General features: G+C 39.2%; 1 protein-coding gene across 1 annotated transcript in view; it reads right to left on the reverse strand.

Moving 5' to 3' along the window:
• SUGT1 (SGT1 homolog, MIS12 kinetochore complex assembly cochaperone) overlaps positions 1–17,849 on the reverse strand; it is a 66,885-nt gene that overhangs the window by 13,048 nt on the left and 35,988 nt on the right. The window contains exon 11 of the mRNA XM_037800171.1: positions 296–386. Coding sequence (XP_037656099.1) covers positions 296–386 — 91 coding nt within the window. The remainder of the gene's footprint in view (positions 1–295; positions 387–17,849) is intronic.

Consider the following 17,849-nt stretch of genomic DNA (forward strand, 5'->3'; position numbering starts at 1 on the left):
AAGAAACAAGGAAAAGCCAACACACAAAAACAGACAACCTCTAATGGATGGCAAACAAGAAATCCCAACTCCCTCGAGGATTTTGCTCCCATTTGTTTTAGATTCTTAAAATTTAAGAAGTTAGAACATTCATGAGAAAGGCTACTTTGTATTCAATACAGAGCAACCTTATTATATTCAACAAACCTTATCTTGGGGACATAAATAATGAAAGTAGAAAGAATGCTTATTACTATTTAATTTCAGCTAAATAACACAATATGAATTTAAAGCTTATCAAGGCCAGAAAACAAACCTGCTATGAACTGTTTTGGCTTAGGCAGGTCTCCTTCTCCCTCTAGCTTTTCCCATCTCACAGCCTCTGGCTTTTTCATTTTAATTTCAATCTGAAGAAAACACCAAATAAAATCCATTATTCAATATAAAATACATAGAAGAGTAAAAAAATTCAATTTTCTTAAGTCATCAAAGTTTTACAAGAATTAAGTATCCTTGACAGTTCCCTTAAATTAGACAAGGCTAAATTTGAAGAACTATGGAACATTTATCTTGGTTTCAACACTTAAAATTCACCTTTCAAAAAACAATGGACTTATAAAAAATTTTAAAAATTAAAAAAAAAACAAAAAAAACAATGGACACACTACAAGCCACATTTAAGAAGAGACTTGAATTCCATATGCTCTTTCTTCTAAAGCAACAGTTCTGAACCAGGGATGATTCTGCCCCATCCCCTCTCTGTCCCAGATGTTACAACTTGGAGTAGGGGTGTGCTACTAACGAGACCAGGTATGTGACTAAACATCCTAAAATATACAGTGCAGCCCTATACATGGGATTATCCAACCCCAACAAAGAATTATCCAGCTCAAAATGTCAACAGTAATTAAGGCAGTGAAACTATTCTGAATGATACCATAATAGTAGATACATTACATTACACGTTTGTCAACACCCACAGAACTGAATAAACAAACAGTGAATCCTAATGTGAACTACAGACTTTAGGTAGTAATAATACATCAATATTGATTCATCAATTGTAGCAAATGAACCAGATTAATAAAAGAAATTAATATAGGGGAAATTACGTGAGTGAGGGCCGGTATACAGACAGTCTGTGTATTTTCAGGACAATTTTCTATAAACCAAAAACTAATCTAAAAGAAAACTTATTAGAATTTGAAAAGAATGTTGGAGATGTCATTAACACGGTGACATCAATAGCTACTGAAAACTTCTCTCCAGAGATTCAACGAAAAAAAGGACAATTCTGAATTGTCTGAAACTCTGGAGGAGGCTACAGACTGGAGAAAGACCCTGCAAATGCCAAATTGAAGAAAGAGAAGAAATATCAGGTAGGAATCTTCTACCCAAGACAAACCGGTTCTCTCCTCTCCCTCTCACTTTCTTTGTGTGCTAAAGGCGCAGAAACAGCAGACGGGAACCATCCCACAAGGGACATGGATTTGAATATCTCTAACCGCAGTGAAAAATACCCTCACTTTCTGAATACCTGGTAGACAAAGGAGGACATTTCAAGGCCCAGATCAGTGAGGGATAAAGAGCGAGAAAACATGCAGACTGTTTCCAGCCCTGGGTCTGAAAGCCCTTTGCCCACCCTTGAAGGAAGCAGCAGCCTGTGGCATTTCCTTGCCTTGAAGACAGCTAGAGTGCTGGGTCAACTGAGGGGTACTCTGCCACAGGTGGAGCCCCACATCGAGCCAGATTTTGCTGGCAAAGTGACAACATAGGAATCCCGCAGTTTCAGCCTCGCTGGGTCATACAAATCCTGAGCTCAGAGGCAAAGCAGCCTCTGATGACAATTAGGTTACCAAACAGCGCCTTCTGCTGGACAGTAGGGAAAGTTCAAGGAAAGAAAATATTTTTTAAAAGATGCTTCAGACCCTTTCTTAGGAGCACAGGAGCTGGTCTACACACCCTGTATGGAAACCTGGCCCTGATTCAGCTGAGAAATAGGGAAGACCCAACTGCTAACGCAGAGCCCAGAAACAAACCCAGGTCTTGCTAGCTGGTGGGAAACAGAGCACCACTGGAAGCCAGCAGATTTGCATTACTACACACCGTGAACTTCCTGGAGTGCCCAGTGCCTACCTCACAACCCTGTGGCACGGTGGGCGCCTGATTTTGGGGTGGGGGTGGGGGGAGGAGAATGGGAGGCAGAACCAATCTGACAACTGGCCAGGGAGAAAAAGAAAGAAAAGATAGAGATCAAAATCAACCAACAAGAAAACCTTAGTCAAAAGAGAATACAACCTCCAGAATAAACCAATCAAGAAAATCAATGCCTAGACACCAGCAGAAAATCACCAGCCACATCAGGAACTGGGAAGATACGGCCCAGTCAAAGGAGGAAACTAACATTTCAATTGAGATTCAAGAGTTGAAACAACTAATTATAGATGTCCAAACAAATCTTTTAAATGAAATAAATGAGGTGAAAGATAATCTGACAACAGAGATGAAGGATATAAAGAAGACACTGGGTGACCATAAAGAAGAATTTGTAAGCTTCAAAAAAACAAATGGCAGAACTTATGAGAATGAAAGGCACAACAGAAGAGATGAAAAACACAATGGAGATATACAACAGCAGACCTGCAGAGGCAGAAGAAAGAATCAGTGACCCAACACTTACGAAAGACATAGAAGCACAGCATACCCCAAACAGAACGGATCCCAATAGAACTACTCCAAGACACTTACTATTCAGATTTTCAAATGTCAAAGACAAAGAGAGAACTCTAAAAGCAGCAAGAGAAAAGCAACCCATTATATACAAGAAAAGCTCAATAAGACTAAGTGCGGATCTCTCAGCAGAAACCATGGAGGCAAGAAGGCAGTGGTATGACATATTCAAGATACTGAAAAGAGAAAAACCGCCAACCAAGAATCCTGTATCCAGAAAATCTGTCCTTCAAAAATGAGGTGCAAAATCTATATTTTCTGTAGCACACAATATAATTTAACTTGTATGGTCAGTTTACTCAAATGACATAATTACGGAACTTTGCCTGGAGAGTGAGATCCTGTTGTACAGGTTAGCATGAAGCCTCAATACAACCCAGAGTAATTTGGGCAGAGAATAAAAAGTATTTACAAAACCCCCTTGAGGGACTGGGGGAAAATGTGGAAATATTAAATCTCCCCAGCTGGGGAATTCCTGATATTCTTGCAAGCATTGGGGACTACCAGCTTAGTAGGCCAAGACCTTGATCTTGGGGTTGCCCTTATGAAGCTTGTTTCTGGAAAGGACAGGCTAAGCCTACTCATAATTGTGCCTAAGAGTCACCCCTAGAGAATCTCTTTTGTTGCTCAGATGTGGCCTCTCTCTAAGCCAACTCAGCAGGTAAATTCACTGCCCTCCCCCTTACATGAGACAGGACTCCCAGGGGTGTAAATCTCCCTGGCAACGTGGGACATAACTCCCCGGGATGAGCCTGGAGCCTGCATTGTGTAATTGAGAAAGCCTTCTAGACCAAAAGGGGGGAAGCAAAATGAAACAAAATAAAGTTTCAGTGGCTGAGAGATTTCAAATGGAGTTGAGAGGTAATTCTGGAGGTAACATGCATGCATTATGTAGAGATGCCCTTTTAGCTTTCACTTTATCAGAATAGTTAGAAGGAAATATCTGAAACTGTTGAACTGCAATCCAGTATCCTTGATCATTGAAGGGAAGCGTATAACTATATGGCTTATATGGCGTGACCGTGTGATTGTGAAAACCTTGTGGCTCACACTCCCTTTACCCAGTGTATGGACAAATGAGTAGAAAAATGGGGACAAAAAGTAAATGAATAATATGGGGGAAGAGGGGTATGGGATGTTTTGGGTGTTCTTTTTACTTTAATTTTTATTCTTATTTTTATTTTTGGGAATAATGAAAATGTTCAAAAATTGATTGTGGTGATGAATGCACAACTATATGATGATACTGTAAACAACTGTTTTATACTTTGTATGAATGCATGGCATGTGAATATATTTCAATAAAAAACGTAAAAAAGAAAATGGGAAAATTCCAAGGCATTTCCCAACTGTCTTAAAAATTAAGTCTGTTCCATGCAAACATGAAAATATATGTATTTTTATATAAAAAAAATGTCAACAGTGACACCCTGAGAAATCCTGCTATAAAGGAATTATGGTGTTTAAATGTGCATTAACCTGTTTTAATATAGAGATATTTATTCTATTGTATAAAAATAATAAAACTAATGCTAAAATTTTCACAATCATTCATTCAACAACTAACTAACATCCACCATGAGCAACAAACAGTCTTCAGGGCTGTGAGGGATTTTTTAAATATTAAAGACACGTCCCTGACCATCTGGAAATATATGAGATACTTGAAGAAAATTACTCAAGAGGCAAACAAATGTACTAAAAGCTCAGGAGAGATCACTCTGACTGTGAACAGGCAAGGTTTCATGGCACCTGGAAGAGCTTTGAGAAGCATTTGCAAGAGTGCAGGGGTAGGTCTCCAGAAGCAAAGAACAACTTACAACTGGAGCCCTGAGGTGCAAAAAGGCACAGAGCATCTGGAAGCACAGAGAAAACCAATCTGCCTTAAGTCCAAGATTTACATTAGAGCAGTGAAAAATATAGATGGAAACAGAGGTAGAAGGCAGGCTGTGAACAGCTTCTGAATACAATGGCTATGGAGTTCACTTACCAAGATGAAAAACTGCTAGTATCCTAATAGCATTCTTCACTGTCTAATCAAGGATGGTCCACTACCCTTACCTCTAACACACACCCATACAGCACTTTAATCTTTTGTTTCTCTTCTTCAAATAAGGCTTTACCTCCACTTTTAGCCTTGCATAAATCAGCATTTTTAGTGCAAATATTAAGATAAACACCGTAATAAATATTATGCAAACAGTTCACATTAAGATTCTAATTAGAATTTTATATTCCAATGCTGTTTTTACCCGACAGAAAGGATCACTACTTTTGTATACAGAAAAAAATCAAAAGATAGATTTACAAAAAAAGAACACTCTTCATTCTTTGATTCCTTCATAGCAGATAAAACATTTAAATTCTTAATGCCTGGTAATTTTTCTACCACCTGTATTTAGTGAGAGAACTTTTTAAATTTGCACTTTAAAAGATCTTAACAAAGCATTAACAGAAAAATCCACTAATATTGTTAATCAAACATGAAGTGATGATGGGGGTGAGGTGTTTTCTGAGCTTTACTTGTATTTTCTTTAGAGGTATAGAGATAATAACAATAACTGCTCTCATAATAAGAAAAAACATGAAACAAATGTCACTGGGGCAGGGACAAAAAGGATAATGTTTTTAATGTAATTTACATGTTTAAATTCTACAGAAATAAAAACAATTGTGTTATAAGACCCTCTAAAATTCCGTGAAGGGAACTTGATTATTTTTATAAAGAAAAATATCACCAGAATTTTCTCATAAACAATATTAAGTGTTAGTATTCTGGTAATTTTAAGTTGTCACTGCTGGGATATTTACCAAAATGGTAAAGAAGTCCAATAGCTGGCAATAGCACAGCAATAGTTACTGAAAAGGGCTATTAATATTATCCTAACATTTAAAACTACATGTTGTTCCTTTAATTTTCAACTCATCTGGAAATGAAGGCCTATAAACCAGTGTGTACAACCTTGCTAAACCTTGGTAAACTCAGCCACAGTCACAGCTACCCTATATTTACCTCATGTTCTTGCACTATGCACTAGCTATAAAAAGTTCCTTGCTTAACCTAACAGCAGCACAGACTAGCACTCAAATCTACTCAATGCCACTATATCCTGAGCTGTGCAGAATTATGAACAAAAGAGGCCTCTGAAAAGTCAAAGTCAATGCACTTAGTAACCACCAGTTTAAACTGAGATTAACCCATTCATTAAAATAGCTGCACATATGAATAATTTAAGCAGCTTGTTCAAAAGGTGAAAAGGAGGGAAAGGGGGACAACACTAATTTTCTATTAATAATATGCTTTTATATATACTTTTATATGCTTTTAAATGCTTCTGATGCTTTTATATGCTTCTAAAAATGACATTTTAGGTCTTGATGATTTTAGCAGATACTTCTAGAATTACCACCAGTCCAATTTTTCAGATATTTTTATGGTGATCATTTAATAAACAATTCTATTTCCATTTAAGTCAAGAATACTTTAAAAGTTAACTTAAAAAGAAAAAAAACTTAGGTAATTTAACTTAAAACTTACACAGTTTGCTTGAATGTTACTCTCATATGTACGGAAGGCTTTCAATCCACAATATCCTAAAGTAGTGAGAATCCCTGTTGTGTTGGACTGTCAGTTCTCAACACTTCTAAGGTCTCCTCTGCAAGGAAGAGTTTTCCAAAGAAAGGAACTTGGATTTCAAAGGAGGAAGGAGAAGTCATTACTACTAGGCAGTCATGACATCCAGACAATGCCTTCTCAGGAAGGGATTAACAAGCTCCCACTTCCTGGATCTTTCCCAGAGACCAGAGCACTGTGGCAGTTTTCTGAACTTTTTTTGCAGCAGACTTCAGACTTTGCAAACTCTGTTCACCTCACCTTCAGAATGCAGCCTTCCCATTCTCTTGGCCAGCTCTTTGCACACTCAATCGCTACATCAACCCCTTTATCTGGAAATAGACTAGCCCAGTTTTCCCGACTGAGGCCAGACTGATATATATTACCTTCTTTATTTTTGCACGTAAGTCATTTTATAATAATTTTTTAAAATGCAAAAGATGGTAATGAATGGAGACAGAAGAACTAAAATTTTCTCCAGAATTCTAACAGCTCAGTTCAAACATTTTCCTAAGTGCCTGCTCTGAGCTAGGTACTATGCTGATACATAAGGAAACCTCTATTCTTCATGACGAAACTGCTGAGAAGAGGCATTCCCATAAACAAAAAATTCCAGTTTGTATCAAATGTGGTAACAGGGAAATAATTAGCTGTCTGGAAGGAAGTATGCCGAAGTGACATTAGTGGTGAGACTGAATAATGACTTTCTCAGCTCCTTCATACTTCGCCAAACTTTCTATGATATGCATTTACTGTTTTTAGAGCCTGAGTAAAATCTGAATAATCAGAATTAAAAAAACATAATAGTTACATTTACTGAGCACTTATTACATGCCCTATGTGCTAAGTACTTTACATTCATCATCTCACTTAATAACAACAACCCTCTAAAAGGAGATTACTATACTGTATCTTAGAGATGAGTCAAGGCTGAGAGAAGGAATAACTTCCTGGATGTGCCTTTTTCAATTAGAAGTTTTACTTATTTCCTCAGAAATGGAAAATGAAACATAAACAATCTGTTGCATAATCAGAAAAAGAAGAGTCACAAAGAAGTGCCACTTGTTCGAAGTACGACCACGAACAAGTGACAATCTCAATGGACTTTAGTTTCCCCTGTAAAATGTGAAGAAAAACATTGCTTACTTTATTTAGGGTTCTTGTGAAGATTAAACGATACCACACATGAGAATATAGCACTGTGTCTGACAAATAACTAATAACTGAATGCTATTGTCAGTACCTTCACCATCATTATAATTAGCTAAAATGTATGGGCAAGTTACTTGAGATCTCTGGGTTCAGTTTATATACCTTTAAAATGGGGATAAATATATCTACACAATACAGTGATTGTGAAATTTCATGATAGTACACACTATATAGTGCCTGGGATGTGATAAGGCAGTCAAAAAAGTTAGCTATTATAATTCACCACAAGTCAAACAACAAGAGACTGGCTAAATAAAGCTATAGTACATGCATACAATGGAATACTTTGCTGTAGAATATGTTAAGAACCTGTAAAAATATTCTTTACACATGGTTAAGTTTAAAAAGGCAGCTATGGAATAGTAAATTCTTTTCTTACCAAAATATACAAATATACATGCATCCAGGATCTACAATTTGTGGGTCTCAGCAATTAGTTCAGTAAAAAAAGAAATTCATTTACCAATATCACTGTATCAACAACGACAAGCAACAAAACACCACAAATGTGTATTTAGATTAGCAGTAACATCATGCAGGATACCTCTGTTTCATTACATCCTATTGGAATTCTTCTATGTCTACATGTTCTTCTATGTATGTTATGAACAGGAATTCAGTCTAAAACTTCTCAATTTTAGGTGGTGAAGAGGGGGAGAAGGGGGTTATTTAGAATTAAGATCAAATCTTAAGTAAAGACAAACATTTTTATTTCCCAATCATGCCAAATCATCCCAGTTAAAAGCCTTCATATTTTATATTGGTACAATACAGAAAAATTATTTATTTTGCCTAAGAACAAGGAATATAAGAACATTTCCATACAGCCAAGTTTACCACAAGGGACTTTGAGAATTCTAATTTTTCCTTAAAGGAAAGGAGTCTTAATCTTCAAAATGAGTATTTGAGAGCTTAGCTTTTTCTGCATTGAAGTCATAATCCTCTGATTGTGACAAGAAAATTCTGTCATGAAATTAACAAGGTGGAAAAAATGAAACATGACAGTTTCTCAATAGAGAAAATGGATTAGTAGGCAGATATGAAAGCTGATATTCAGTAAAAGGTAAAACAACTATACAAGGTACTGAAAAAATAAGGAATCTGGCTTGCAAGACACACTAGATATTACACCATGAGATATTTAGTTAAAAATGCTGTTTCAGGTCAGAAGAAGATGGCGGAATAGAGAGGAGTGGAGGGTGATTAGTCACCCTGGAACAACTAATAAATAATGTGGAATAACTGCTGGGGGACAAACCTGACTGTTCACACATCATACACTAACCTGGATTGGGAGGAATGCCTGAGATCACAGCATAAAATCAGTAAGTCAAGACTGCAGACCCGAGTCAAAAGCCCCTCCCCCCATAGCAGCCCAAACTACAAAGACCCACTGCGATAGAGAGCAGCACACTCTGAACAAGCCAATATACCTCAGCCCAGCTCCAACTGAGATTTTAATTAACAAATGCTGACTCCGCAATACAAGCTACAAATCCTCAACAAGCAAACAGAGACTTTCGGTGACGACTGACCTTGGAGAGCCAGAGGACCTCTCCAGGAGGGAGGGGGAGCCCAGAGGACCAGGTGCTATCTCTGGCCAACAGATGAAACTAAGGGTGGCCGCAAACTGGCCCTGAAGGGGGGCTTTCTGTCCCTTTTCGGCTCGCTAGGGAAAACCTCAGCCATTTTCAGTTCCCAGCGCTCTGACCCAGACAAAGGTGAAGACAGCAGAGTCAGAGAGACTATTCAAATGCAAATGATATCTCCCCAGGGGGTGTATCTTCCTTAAGGGGAAAATGGTAGTGCCAAGATCTACTACCTGCCTTCCATTCAGAACCAAACTCCAAAGCCTGGGGAAAAATAGCCACAAGCAACACCTCCTTCCATCAGTCTGGAGAGACAGGCTGACAGGCGCCACCTGCTGGGCAGAAAAGCACAGTGGCTTGAGGCCTCAAAGGGTGTACCAATCTTCTTAGAAAACCCTCATGGAGACCTGATACTGCATATTGCCCCCTTCTGAGATCTGAGCCTGTTCTGGGCTGGGAAGACCTGATTGGGGTAACCAAGGAAACCAGATGCCTAGACAACAGAAAACTTCAACCTACCCTACGAAAAATGAAGTTATGGCCTAAAGGGACAAACTTACACTTTAACTGAGATACAGGAATTTAAACAACTAATGCTAAAGCAATTCAAAAAGTTTATGGAAGATATGGCAAAAGAGATGAAGCGTATAATGAAAACACTGGGCATACATAAGATAGAAAATGAAAATGTGAAAAAAAAACAACTGGCAGAATCTATGGAAATGAAAGGCACAACACAAGAGATGAAACACAAAATGGAAACACACAACAGATCTCAAGAAGCAGAAGAAAACACTCAGGAACTGGAGAACACAACACCTGAAAGCCTACACACAAAAGAAGAGATAGAGAAAAGAATGGAAAAATATGAGCAACGCCTCTGGGAACTGAAAGACAACATGAAATGCAGGAATGTAAGTGTCATTGGTATCCCAGAAGGAGACGAAAAGGGAAAAGGGCCAGAAGCAATAATAGAGGAAATAATCAATGAAAATTTCCCATTTCTTATGAAAGACATAAAATTACAGATCCAAGAAGCTCAGTGTACCCCAAACAGAACAGATCTGAATAGGCCTACACCAAGACAGTTAATAATCAGGTTATCAAACATCAGAGATAAAGAGAGAATCCTGAAAGCAGCAAGAGAAAAGCGATCCATCACATACAAAGGAAGCCTGGTAAGACTGTGCAGATTTCTCAGCAGAAACCAGGGAGGGAAGAAGGAAGTGGTATGATATATTTAAGATATTGAAAGAGAAAAACCGCCAACCAAGAATCCTATATCTAGCAAAACTGGAGAGTTTAAAATATTCTCTGACAAACAGACTATGACAGAGTTTGTGAACAAGAAACCTGCTCTACAGGAAACACTAAAGGAAGCACTGCAGACAGAAAGGAAAAGATAGAAGTGAGAGGTGTGGAACAAAATTTTGGGAGATAGTAGCACAGCAATGTAAATACACTGAACAAAATGACTGTGAGTACGGTTGAAAGAGGAAAGTTAGGAGCATGTGGGACAACAGAAGGAAAAGAGGAAAGACAAAGACTGGGACAGTATAACTCAGTGAAACCCAGGGTGCACAATAATTGTGATAAAAGGTACAAATATGTTTTTACATGAGAGAGAACAAATGAATGTCAACATTGCAAAGTGTTAAAAATAGGGTGGAACTGGGCAAAAAATACAATCAATGCAAACTAGAGGCTATAATTAACAGAAAATTGCATTATGCTTCCTTTAATGTAGTAAAGGCAATATACCAAAGCTAAATGCAGATGGGAGGGCATAGGGGAAGGGTATGGGACTCTTGGCATTGGTGATGTTGTCTGACTCTATTCCACTTTGGTTTAATGCTATCTTTCCTTTTGTCACTTCCTAGCTGTCACACTTTTTCTCTTTCTTTTTTTCTTTTGTCTCTTGACCTTTGACTCTTCCTCCCTCTTTGTGGAAGACATGGAGATGTCCTTTATATAGATAGTGGTGAAGGTGTTGAATACATAAATCTGTGACTATACAGGGAACCAACAATTGTTTACTTAGGACAGAATGTACAGTGTGTGAACAGAACCATCTTAAAAAAATGGCTTGATGAAGAAACTTGAGGGCACTATATTGAGTGAAATAAGACAGACACATAAGAAGAAATATTGCAGGGTCTCACTGTTATGAACTAGTTATAATACATAAACTCATAGACATGAAATATAAGTTACCAGGATACAGAACCAGGCTAAAGAATGGGGAGTGGTTGCTTATTATGAGCAGAATGTTCAACTAGGGTGAACTTAAATGTTTGAAAGTGGACAGAGGTGATGGCAGCACATTGTGAGAATAACTAACAGCGCTGAATGGTGCGTGAATGTGGTGCAAAGCGTAAGCTCAGAGTCATGTATGTCACCAGAGGAAAGTTGGAGGCTACAAGACAGGAATGTATAAAACAGTGAATCTTGCGGTAGACAATGTCTCTGGTTAACTGTACAAATATTAGAAATCTCTCTCATGAACTAGAGCAAATGTGTGTCACCTAACTAGAAGTTAATAAAAGAAGAGCATATAGGAAAAAATATATACCTATCACAAACTATATACTACAATTAGTAGTATTTTAACATTTTTTCTTCAACAGTAACAAATGTACTATAACAATACTATGAATCAATAATGGAGGGGCGGTGGTTCGGGGTATCCAAGGATTTGAGGTTCCTTTTTTTGTCATTACTTCTTTCCTGGATTAATGAAAACATTCTAAAAATTGAAAAAAAAATTAATTGTGATGGTGGATGCACAGCTGTATGATGGTACCATGGGCAATGGATTGTACACTTTGGATCTTTGGATAATTGTATGGTTTGTGAACAATCTCAATAAAAAAAAAAGTAAAAGAAAAAAACAAAAGATAATAGATTGGGGTGATGAATGCATAACTATATGATGCTACCATGAACAGTGATTGTACACCATGGATGACTGCATGGTATGTGAATACATCTCAATAAAACTGAATTTAATTTTTTTTTAAATGCTATTTCATTTAGTTAAGGGTCTTAGTAACTTCCTATTGTCATTGCAAATTATATTTTCACTTTAATCAATAACATTTAACCTACAGCTTTGCCATACATGGATATGCAATACTCATTCAACCTCAAAGGTGGGTGTGCCGGTTTGAATGTATTGTGTCCCCAAAATGCCATTATCTTTGTGGTTTTGTGGGGCAGAAGTTTTAGTACTGGTTAGATTTGCTTGGAGTGTGCCCCACCCAGCTGTGGGTAATGATTCTGATGAGATGTTCCCATGGAGGCATGGCCCCGCCCATTCGGGGTGGGTCTTGATCGGTGGAGCTATATAAATGAGCTGACTCAGAGAGAGGGAACTGAGTGAAGCTGTGAGTGATGTTTTGAGGAGGAGCAAGCTTGCTGGAGAGGAACGTCCTGGGAGAAAGCCATTTTGAGGCCAGAGCTTTGGAGCGGACGCCGGCTGCCTTCCTAGCTAGCAGAGGTTTTCCGGAGGCCATTGGCCATCCTCCGGTGAAGGTACCCGATTGCTGAGGTGTTACCTTGGACGCTTTGTGGCCTTAAGATTGTAACTGTGTAGTGAAATAAACCCCCATTTTATAAAAGCCTATCCATCTCCGGTGTTTTGTGTTCTGCAGCATTAGCAAACTAGGACAGATTTTGGTACCAGAGAAGTGGGGTGCTTTTGCTGCTGAGTTTGCAAATACCAAACATGTTGGAACGGCTTTTCAAATGGATAAGGGGAAGATTCTGGAAGAATTGTGAGGAGCTTGACAGAAAAGGCCAAAACTGCTTTAAAGAGACTGTTTGTGGAAATATGGAGTCTAAAGATACTTCTGATGAGGACTTGAGCAGAAATGATGAATGTGTTGTTGCAAACTGGAAGAAAGGCGATCCTTGTTTTAAAGTGGCAGAGAATTTGGTAAAATTGAGTCCTGGTGTCAGATGGAAGGAGGAATCTGAAAGCAACAACCTGGAATACTTAGCTGAGGAGATCTCCAGACTACGTGTGGAGGATGTATCCTGGCTTCTCCTTGCAGCTTACAGCAAAATGCGAGCAGAGAGAGATAAACGTAGAACTGAACTCTTGGGTTCAAAGAAACCAGAATCTGATGATTTGGAAAATTACGGGCTTCCAGGGGGTGGAATCCCAGAAGCTACAGCCCAACATGAGGATGTAACCAAACACGGAACCCAGCCGCCATTTCAGTACAAGCCAAGATTGAAAAAGGAGTTAAGCAGAAAGGATTTGTGGAAAGTCCTATTGTCTAATGGCTTTGACCCCTGTGTGCTTCATGCAAAGCCAACAGAATTTTTATGAGATCTTTATAAACAGAGCCATTGCCGGTCTGGACTGGAGGAGACAGAAAAGGAAAAAATTAAAGGAAAAATCTCTTCAAAGACAGAGCCATGGAGGTTGAGGTCTGGAGTCAGGAGATCTCGGGCTGGGAGAGCGGAGCAGCCCACATGCATGGAAAGGGTGAGTTTGCCCTGGAGGTCGAGGGCGGGCTTTCTGCCTCGATGCTCTGGAAGAGTTTTGCCATCTGAGGTCCCAAAGAGGGCGGAGCACATTCCCAGGGAACTGGGGAGAGCCTGGCTGCTACCACACTGTTCTGAAGGGGTTGAGCGTGTGCCCCGGAGATGGAAGGGAATCCGGGAGCTGCCCTGATGTTTGAGGAGGGTGGGGCTGAGAAGGTGGTCTCCCCAATGTGCGGATATGTTGGAGCACTCACCCAAGTGTTTGGAAAGAAAAGGGCTGCCACAAAGGCACTTAGGAAGCGTGAGACTCCCGCTCTCTCAAGACCCAAGGATGCAACATTGTTCTGTAAATGACTCTCAGACTTTGAAATCTAATGGAGTTTGTCCTGCGGGTTTTAGGAACTGTTTTGCTTGTGTTAACCCTGTTTTCCTTACTGTTTCTCCTTATGGCAATGGAAATGTTTATCCTATGAATGTCCGTCCTTTGTATACTGGGAACACATGACTTGTTCTACGTTCACAGATCCACAGCTAAGGAAAGATTGTGCCTTGGGACTGACCACGCCTAAATTGATTTTGATGGGATTTTGTACTTAACTTTCGTTACTGAAATGATTTAAGTTTTTGTGATATTCTGATGAAATGAATGTATTTTGTATTTGGAGAGATGGTGTCATTTTGGGGTCCAAGGGCTGGAATGTGCCGGTTTGAATGTATTGTGTCCCCCAAATGCCATTATCTTTGTGGTTTTGTGGGGCAGAAGTTTTGGTACTGGTTAGATTTGCTTGGAGTGTGCCCCACCCAGCTGTGGGAAATGATTCTGATGAGATGTTCCCATAGAGGCATGGCCCCGCCCATTCGGGGTGGGCCTTGATCGGTGGAGCTATATAAATGAGCTGACTGAGAGAGAGGGAACTGAGTGCAGCTGTGAGTGATGTTTTGAGGAGGAGCAAGCTTGCTGGAGAGGAACGTCCTGGGAGAAAGCCATTTTGAGGCCAGAGCTTTGGAGCGGACGCCGGCTGCCTTCCTAGCTAGCAGAGGTTTTCCGGAGGCCATTGGCCATCCTCTGGTGAAGGTACCCAATTGCTGAGGTGTTACCTTGGACGCTTTGTGGCCTTAAGACTGTAACTGTGTAGTGAAATAAACCCCCGTTTTATAAAAGCCTATCCATCTCTGCTGTTTTGCGTTCTGCAGCATTAGCAAACTAGAACAGTGGGAAAGAAAACAGGATTCTCAAAAGCAAAGAAGTAACATCTGTAAACCACAAATTTTTACAGTATCTTTAATTTTAAAAAGATTCTTGCAAAATGCATCCTTTTCTCAATTCACATATAAGATTCAAGACATATGAAAACACATGAAAAGCAAATTATTTCAGCTCTATTCCCTTAGAGCAGTCACTAAATAAGTCTCAGGAAATCGGAAAAGGATTTTATTTTCAATATTTTAACACCGTCTCCCTCTGCTGTATGAAAAAAGAAAGGATTCCAAGATTTCATCATTTATTTCTCCTAAGATATAATTAAGAAAAATTCATTCACAGTGCTTCCCATAAAATGCAGCTTAAAGAGTTGGTTGTTTAGCAATAATATATGATATAAATAATGTACATACAGTGCATATATGCATTACACATGCGATACAGATATAGATTCTATAATCCGGACAAGAAAAGTAATCATCCTTAATGCATAATTTAGAAAAACCTAAGCAAAGATGCACTAACTTTGGTTGGTAGTCAGAAGTAAAAGTATTCCTTCTGGGTGAGGATGAACAATTTAGTAGTTATGAGAACTCAGAGAAGACATTTAGAGTCCATGAGCCTCCTGTGCGTCAAAGGACATCATCAAGAAAATGAAAAGACAGCCTACAGTATGGAAGAAAATATTTCGGGACCATATATCCCAGAAGGGTTTAACAGCAAGAATACATAAAGAACTCCCACAACCTGACAACAAAAAGACAAACAATCCAATTTTAAAAATGGGCAAAAGATTTGAATAGACATTTCGCCAAACAAGATATACAAATGGCCAAAAAGCACACGAAAAGATGCTCAATATCATTAGCCACCAGGGAAATACAGATCAAAACCACGAGATACCACTTTATACTCATTAGAATGGCTACTACTAAAAAAGGGAGGGGGGGAGGAGCAACAAGTGTTTGCAAGGATATGGAGAAACAGGAACACTTGTACACGTTGGTGGGAATATAAAATGGTGCAGTTGCTGTGGAAAATAGTTTGGCAGTATCTCAGAAACTTGAAAACAGAATTACCATATGACCCAGCCATTCTATTCCTAGATATAACCAAAAGAACTGAAAGCAGGGACTCAAACAGATATTTACACACTGATGTTCACAGCAGCATTATTCACAATTGCCAAAAGATGAAAGTAACCCAAGTATTCATCAACAGATGAAAGGATAAACAAAAGATAGTATATACATGCAATAGAGTATTATTCAGCTATGAAAATGAGGTTCTGATACATATGGCAACATGCATGAACCCTGAAGACATGTTGAGTGAAATAAGCCAGACAGAAAAGAACAAATATTGTATGATCTCATATATATGAAATAATTAGAATATGCATATTCAGAGTCAGTAATTAGAATATAGGTAACCAGGGAGAGGGTTGGGGATGGGGAATAAAGAGTTAATGCTTAATTGGTACAGTTTCTTTTTGGGGTGATGGGAAAGTTTTGGTAATGGATGGTGGTGACAGTAGCACAACACTGTGAATGTAATCAACACCATTGAATTGTATACTTGAAAATGGTTAAAATAATTAATTTTAGATTATATGTATGTTACCAGACTAGAAATGTACAACACAAAGAATGAACCCTAAAGTAAACTATGGACTACAGTTAATAATATAATAACATTAGTCCATCAACTGTAACAAATATATCACATTAATACAAAATGTTATTAATAGGGGAACTTATGGGGACTGGGGGAGCAGTACATGGGAACTCTGTACTTTCTGCCTGATTTTTCTGTAAACCTGCAACTGCTCTAACAGAAAAAAAAATCTATTAACCTGTTTTTTTTTTCCAGCTATAAAACCAAGGACTAAGAATTCTTACTCGGTCAACTTCATAGGGCTATATATACTGCAGAATCCAGTTGAGATTCATTCACTGAACAAGTATTACTGAGCACCCACTATGTACACAGCACTGAACTGGGTCACCAATTTAGCAAACAAAAATACAGCATGGGGGGGGGCAGGGCAAGATGGTGGATTGGTGACGTGTATGTTTTAGTTACTCCTCCAGGAAAGTAGGCAGAAAGCCAGGAACTGCATGGACTGGACAATGCAGAGCAATCTGATTTTGGGCATACTTCATACAACACTCACGAAAACGTGGAACTGCTGAGATCAGCAAAATCTGTAAGTTTTTGCAGCCAGGGGACCCACGCCCCTCCCGGCCAGGCTCAGTCCCATGGGAGGAGGGGCTGTCAGCGCTGGGAAGGAGAAGGGAGAACTGCAGTGGCAGCCCTTATCAGAAACTCATTCTACTGATCCAAACTCCAACCACAGACAGAGACCAGACGCCAGAGAATCTGAGAGCAGCCAGCCCAGCAGAGAGGGGATAGGCATAGCAAAAAACAGCAAGAAAAACTCAAAAATAAAAGCGGAGGCTTTTTGGAGTTCTGTTGAACACAGAAAGGGGAAGGGCAGAGCTCAGGCCCTGGGGCTCATTTGCAAATCCCGAAGAAAAACTGATTTCTCTGCCCCCTGGATCTTTCCTTAATAGCCCTAATTGCTTTGTCTCTTAGCATTTCAATAACCCATTAGATCTCTGAGGAGGGCCTTTTTTTTTTTTCTTTTTTTTTTTTTTTTATCTTTTTTTCTTTTTCTAAAACATTTACTCTAGGAAGCCCAATACACAAAGCCTCAAAGACTTGCAATTTGGGCAGGTCAAGACAAGATCAGAACTAAGAGAGCTCTGAGACAAAAGGCAATAATCCAGTGGCTGAGAAAATTCACTGAACACCACAACTTCCCAAGAAAAGGGGGGCGTCCGCTCACAGCCATCATCCTGGTGGACAGGAAACACTCCTGCCCATCGCCGGCCCCATAGCCCAGAGCTGCCCCAGACAACCGAGTGTGACGGAAGTGCTTCCAATAACACGCACACACCACAAAATTGGGCATGTACATTAGCCTTCCCTGCACCCTCAGCTGGTTGTCCCAGAGTTGGGAAGGTAG

This window comes from Choloepus didactylus, chromosome 12 (genome assembly GCF_015220235.1).
Source record: "Choloepus didactylus isolate mChoDid1 chromosome 12, mChoDid1.pri, whole genome shotgun sequence".
Lineage (NCBI taxonomy): Eukaryota > Metazoa > Chordata > Mammalia > Pilosa > Megalonychidae > Choloepus > Choloepus didactylus.